Source organism: Prosopis cineraria, unplaced genomic scaffold, assembly GCF_029017545.1.
Source record: "Prosopis cineraria cultivar Desert tree isolate PC_DT_omini unplaced genomic scaffold, ASM2901754v1 PC5, whole genome shotgun sequence".
Classification (NCBI taxonomy): domain Eukaryota; kingdom Viridiplantae; phylum Streptophyta; class Magnoliopsida; order Fabales; family Fabaceae; genus Prosopis; species Prosopis cineraria.
Genome location: NW_026555336.1, coordinates 8,223,082 through 8,230,317, shown reverse-complemented (window position 1 = coordinate 8,230,317; position 7,236 = coordinate 8,223,082). Strand labels below are relative to the sequence as shown.

General features: G+C 28.2%; 1 protein-coding gene across 1 annotated transcript; it reads right to left on the bottom strand.

Moving 5' to 3' along the window:
- Positions 1-829: 829 nt before the first annotated feature.
- Positions 830-4,360, bottom strand: LOC129311541 (non-specific lipid transfer protein GPI-anchored 7-like). The gene is made up of 3 exons (XM_054953877.1): positions 3,971-4,360; positions 3,525-3,566; positions 830-1,084 (listed from the first exon to the last, which is right to left on the bottom strand). The coding sequence occupies exons 1-3, from the start codon at positions 4,278-4,280 to the stop codon at positions 993-995; spliced, it is 444 nt and encodes a 147-aa protein (XP_054809852.1). The 5' UTR covers positions 4,281-4,360; the 3' UTR covers positions 830-992.
- Positions 4,361-7,236: the final 2,876 nt, after the last annotated feature.

Genomic DNA, 7,236 nt, shown 5'->3' with positions numbered 1-7,236 from the left:
ATAAATATTAGTTTAAATTTGAATACCAATATATTTACATATATATATATATATACTCGATTATATGAATATAGATATTTGACATATCTTTAGAATGGATGAAAACTTTAAATAGATAGATATTAATTTGAATTCAAATATGATGAGATTTGAATTTCAAATAGGTAAAAAATAATTTATATATCTATATATATAGATTAGTAAGTCATCCCACACCTAACTCCAAGTCTGAATAACATTTTAAATATACATATATATATTACAAAATAATAATTAACTTGAACCTAACCCCAAATCTAACTCCAAAGCACAGAATTGTAATAAAGACATATGAAAATATAAAATTATAACAAATTTAAAAATAAACACATGACATTTTCTCATAGCTTTTAACCATACTTTTATATATATAATGATACAAATATATAAAAGTTTATTACTATATATTATCTAAATCTAAATCTATGTTTTATTATACCTTATTAATAATTTTAAATTATTTTTTAGATTCTCTTTATATAAAATTTCAACTGCTGCAATTTTCTCATGCTTCTATTATTCTCGCCACTTCTTTCTTCTCGTATTTTCATCACTCGCCAGTTTATGTATGCAATATAAACTTTTCATTTTCAATTTTTTGTTTCTAATTTGAATCTCAACTTATCTCTTTGATTTTAAAAATGTTGTACATTATGCAAAAAGCATAACTTTAAATACATGAATTTTATATGGAAGATTTCAAATTTAAAATTTAAATTCAACTCTATCAATATAAACGCTACTTAAAAATACAATAAAAGGGGGAAGAAATGATCAGGCGGTGAACTACTTCATGTGGAAGGTGCCAATAGATAGAGTTTTTGCTCAAATGAATCAGATGTTTTAATAATCAAACCCAATACAAAAAAATTTAAATGCAAGTAATAGTAACAGAATAGACATGGAAATACTAGTAGAAATGTCAAGCTCCAACAGAGATAGGTGGATGTTTCCTAGTTAAAGAGAAGAGAAGCCCAGAACAACAGGAGGAAAGAGAGCCCAGTGAATGCTACTCTGCCAGCTCCATTATCACTTCCAGTAGTTGCTGCAAGAGGAATAAATGTTATTTATCAGCAAAACAGTAACTCATTTATGGCTCTTGCAATGTGTGGCCATATTCATGACATTTGGTAGATATATCAGCTTCTATGTGCACTTAATTATCATCCCCACTATAGTCAAAATGCTTTTCACATTGACAGTCAGGTGGTGGAAACTTGATATTACGTTTCCAGCGTGTTTGGTAGAAAGTAGATACATTTACAGTCATGTTCGGAATATAATATAAAAATACAGACCAGCATGTCCAGTTAAACTATTAAACCAATATTTTAATCAAATCAATTTGTTACAGTTCGTCTATAATTTTGATTATTATAAGCAAGTCCTCTTAATGTTTTTTTTTTTAATTTACCAATAACCCAACCCTTCTTCGTAGAAAAGAAAGAGACACATATCAATGTGTATACACAAATATATTAACACCAAAGTTTGAATTCCAAATCCCTTTCAAGCGAGAGAGTTGGTATTATTACTAGGACAGCTTGCTGTTGGCAAGTCCTCTTAATGTAAGTCGTACAAAAAGAAGCATTTGTTATAGTAAACAAGGAGCCCCCAAACACCAAAAAAAAAAAAAAATGAATTTCCAGTGTGGCGACTAGTAAGATTAGCAGAACGTATAAAACGAAGCTCTTGATTATGTGGGTGAGGTGTCGCTCTGGCGTGAGGACGCCTGTAACCTTTGTACATTAACTTGGCTTGGAGTGGTAGGTTTGAATATGGAAGGTTGGTGGTTTCTCATTTTCTATACAGGTAGCCGCCTAAGTAAGGTGAGGACGGATTACTTCCACAATTACACCTCAACTAAAGGGTATTAACCATCAAATCATGATCTAATCATCTTAGAAGGGAGTTACAAATTTATTTTTTTAAAAAAATAAATAAAAGTCTTTATTTCAACACCATTAGATTATATTGAATCTTGAATGAGTGAGCTCAATAAAGTGGTTTAAATCTACTAAACAACATCAAAAACTGAATGGCGTGAATGAAAATCATTCAGCAATAAGAGAGGACAATTTTGAGGGCCAAGTTAAAAAAGAAGAAAAAGGAAAGGACAATTTCAGAAAGCTTTTTCCTTTTCTTTTCTTTACTTTCAACAAAATACCATTGTTTGATTTCTTGGGGGGAAAAAAGGCAAAGTTGAACAAGCTCTTGCCACAAAATAAATAGACAAGCAGTCATTGGTAGGTGAGATTCTTGGAGCGCACTTCTCCCCATTTCTCTTTACTTCCTCCATTTTCATTCAAAAATATAAGTTAGTTAGTTATCATCAATTTTTGTCTTTATTTAATAAATTGTCGAGAATTGAATAGTTTATTTATCAAAAGATAAATGTATATTTTTACTTACAAAATATTCTTCAAAAAATGCCTAACACTCCAAACCATTTGTTGAAACAATTTTATTCTTGAAGTAATTAAAATAAAATATTTTTGTTCTTTTCATGAAATTCCCAATATTAACTGTTAAAAATATTAATTGAAACTCCAACATTAACTATTGAAGAATTTAACAAAAAAGGCAAAAATATTTCATTTCAATTGCTTTAAAAACAAAAGTGTTTTACAATTATTTTAGGGTGTTGGACACTCTTTGAAGAATATTTTAAAAATAAAAATATACATTTACCCTTTATTAAAAGAGTTCTTCACTTCTTGTCTTCCTATCTCAATCATTATATTAAATATACACTATTTAAATTTAATATATTACATATTCTCTTTGTTCAAAAATATAAAGCATTTTTAACTAAATCTCATCCTTAATAAAATAATTATCTACTTTTCAACTAATCCTATTTTTTTATATTTATTCCTATTAAATACCCTACAATAAATATAAAGTGATTTATCAATAAGGACACTTTAAAAAAAAATAATGATTATATTTTAAAAAATTAAAAGTACCTTACATTTTTTAATATTTCAATTTTTAAAAAATATCTTACATTTTTTAATGGAGAGAGTAATTATTATTAAAATGTAAAATTATGAAACTAAATACATTTACTCCTTCAGGTTATTTATAAGTTAATTCCATCATATTTTACTAAAAAAAATTTTAAATTTTATTAACTCTATTTTAAAATTTAATAAGTTTTTATTTTTATTACTAATAGGAATAAAAAATATTTTTCATAATTTTCATTTAATAAGAGAAAAACGATAAAGATGAACATAAATAACAGTGAATAGGATCAAAGTTAATCTAATCTCCCTTACTTACCAGAGTAGTAATGGTCAAAATTGATCTTTTTTGGTAAACAAATGATCATAATTTAATCAAATTAAAATTACCATAAAAATTAAGAAAAAATGTAAAATATAAAATTTCAACAATTTAAAATTTAATCTTATAACAATTGGAACAAAAAGTAAAGAGCAAGTTGGAAAAAATGGGGAGAAACAGTCTTGGATTTTTACCTGGGGTTGTCGATGTCGTTGATGAAGGAGATGGAGCACTCCCTGAAATCCAGGAAATACAAAAAATAACCACAAAATCAATACATGTTAAGTCAACGTAATTAAAATTACTACGATAAAGCGCACACAAATAGATAATACTCCCTTCAATCTTCTTATAGAACATGTATTTACCCTCAATAAAATTTGATAAAGGTTAAAAGAGAGATGAAAGTAAATGATATCAAATTTGTTGAACCCAACAGGTCTTCACGAGAAACAGATCGCACAAAACAATTCAACGAAGACGATCTTCCAAGTTTGAAAGCAGAAAGACGAATTCAAAAGGAAGAGGGAAGGAATTAATTAATCAGACCGATACAGAAGGAAGAAACCAGTCGAAATCCATAAAATCCGAGAGAATCTTGAAGAACAAGACGAAGAAATCGATGAAATGTAGTAATTACCCTTGCAGTTGGAGAGATCGCTCGTGACGCCGCAACGGCGGCTGAGTGCGACGGCCTGAGTAACGTTAATGTTGAAACTTTCGAGCAAGCCGGGAGTGGCGTAGAGATTGCAGAGGCAAGCGAGCTGAGTCTCGACGGTTTCTTTGATCGGATTACAGCAGGAGCTGGGCGGGGTGGTGGTAGAGTTAATATAGTCCACGCATGGGATCAGCTTCTGCGCACAAGACGGCACCGATTGGGCCTCCACCGAGGTGATGGTAACGGCCACCGCCACAGCCACCGCGATCGTCAACATCCCCCAAGCATTCATTTTCTCTCCTCCCCTTGTCTCCTGGTTTCTGTATTTGAAAATCTCCTTTAAGGTATTTCGATCTGGTTCGGCTGCTTTGTATCTTCTTTATTTAAGATATTTATATATCTGTATTTCTCTTCTGTCTTTGTCTTCTTGTTGCGGCTTTAATTTTCTTGCTTTCACACTGATTACACGAAGTTGAACGCGGCATTAATAAAATAAAGTCACCCGCCTTTGGTAAAGTTATTGATGCTTTCTTCTTCTTCTTTTTTCCAGAATTATTGACGCTTTCTTTGTATTTTCAAAACCTATGTTTGGTTCAATTCTTAAAATTATTAGAAATATTTTATTAAAAATTTTAAAACATTTAATTTTTTATTTATAGTTATTTTAAAAATTTTAAATTATTAATTTATCTTTATGATTTAATCGCTTACCCTTTCTCTCAATTTAAAATAAATAAATAAATAATTTGTCAATAAGAATACATAATTTAAAAATTTGTGTTGAAATTAATGAAATTTAAAAAACATAAATTATATTGATTAATTTATTATATTAAATTCTTATTTCATATTTTTTAAGATATCTTTTAATTTTTTTTTGAAATGAAAATATTATTTTAGTCAGTATGTAATTTTTTTAAAAAATTTTAAATAAATATATTTATATAATAAATTTAAAATATAAAAAGTAAAAAAGTATTTTTATTAATTTTTTAAATAATTTAAATGATTTTTAAACAATTATATTTAAATATTAGTATTTTAGTCGAATATATATATATAATTTAATGGTTAATTATAGGTTAAATAAGTAAAAATAAAATATTAAAATAAAGAGAATATTTGTGTTTTGTAAATACTCATTAAAAAAGTTTATATAAATTTTAAAAATAAAAAAATAATTATAATTAAAATAAAATAGAAATGATGTCAACATTTTACTGTTAATATATATATATACACACACATATATATGAGGCGAAGAAAATTCAATGCCCGAGCGAACTCAGTCAACGTGATCTCACGGTCGCGCATTTACCGCCATCGAATTGGACCGTCCGTCCAGATGTAAGATTCCAATCAATTAAATAATTTTGAGAAAGAATCATTTGTTTTGATATTATAATTTTGATTTAATTATATCTTAGTTAATAAACTTTCACCCATTATAATTAAGTTTTTATAATTTTTATTTGAATGTAATTCAGTCTTTATATTTTGACTCAATATAACTCACTAACTATAATTTTAATTATTTAAAATAATAGTCCCTACATTTTAATAAATAAAATTATAAATATTAAAATTATTTAAAAAATAATAAATTGTTATTTTAAAACTTTTGGATCTATTTACTGTACTCTTGAATGCTTAACCGGAAAGATAAGGAATTATATTTCAAACATGACATTGAAAAAAATGTACTTTGAATCTTTTTTTTTTTTTAATAAAAATTAGAGATGTTGATCAATACTTTTCTCTCTCTCTCTCTGTTTTTCTGTCCCCGTGAAAAGAAAGTTTCATCCAAAAAAACTGTACAGGGTTACAATCAAGTAAAAGGGAAAGCAAAAGTAAAAATAGCAAATAAAGATTTTAATAATAAATTAATATTAATCAAGAATTAATTGACTTTAAAATTACAATACAATCATTTAATTCTTGATTGATATTAATTTATGAGGTTAAAAAATTAAATTACTCATTAAGTAAAAAAATAAAACCCACTTCCCTATTGTTGTCGGTGTCGACGGCCAAATCTTTGCCAATAGCGAGGTCTTTGAAGCCTCTGCCACCAACAAGGTCGCTGGCAGTTGGCCACCAAAACTCTAGTACCAGCAACATTTATTTCAACAAATATTTGATTTAGATAGTCAAGGAAAGGTTTGATCATATAATCTCTTGGCAACCTATAAAGGACCAAGCTCTTTAAATTATATATAGCAAAAATAAAAATATATATATATATATAAATAGTAAACCAAGCTTCTAACCACTTTCATATTATAACACAATTGTGTGTTATTAATTCTTGAGTTGTTATTTTACTGATGTTACTTGTTAATCTGGCATGAATAATGTAATATCTCATTCCACTAAACACAATTAACTACTATAGCTCATGGTAATCAAAGACTTAATTCAAAAAGATGATTATTAAGTTTTAGTTCAAATTTAAGGGATCCTAAGTTTTCTAAATAATAATGAGTTTAAAATAATCAAATTCTTTATATCATAGTAAAAACAAGTTTTGAAAGCATGAGATATCTCAGAGGAGTGAAAGAATTCAAAAACGGCTAAAAAACAAACCATATTGTATGATACAGGGCAATGCACCACAGCTTATGCAGGTTGCGCTACAGCGTGTTGCTTTTTGTGCCATGCGCCGCGGCTTAGGCGCCATGCAACGTGGCATGTTGCACGAAAAATTAGCAAATTTTGCGTCATGTGACAGCAGAATCAAGGAACTTCTAACACACCCCGATTCTCCCATCCGTCATCTAATTGATGTGATCTAAGTATTTGTAGAAAGCTCTTTGCATGAACTAACTAGTGGCATGGGTTTTGCTTCCAAAACACGTTACATTAGGAAGTTGGATACCCAAATACATTTTAATCACTTTTCACAACTTTCACAAAAAATGGGTGTCCAAACCCTCAACAAGTGCCAAAAGCTTTTCCTAATGCCTGGACCATCTCCATTAAACCTAAGACTATCAATACAACATGTCACAAGTACTAAAACAATAGTATAACAAAAATTCACTCCTCAACCCCATTTTACCAAAAATAGAGGAGAGGTAAATTATCATTACTTTGCATTCAATTCAATATAAACATGTTCAAATCATCATTTCTAGACTTGCATTAGTATTTTGGCCTTATAAACATATATATCTCAACATACACAAATACTTAAGGTCCAAAATATAAATTAACATTTGCAATAACAAAATAGTGCAAGTGTAATG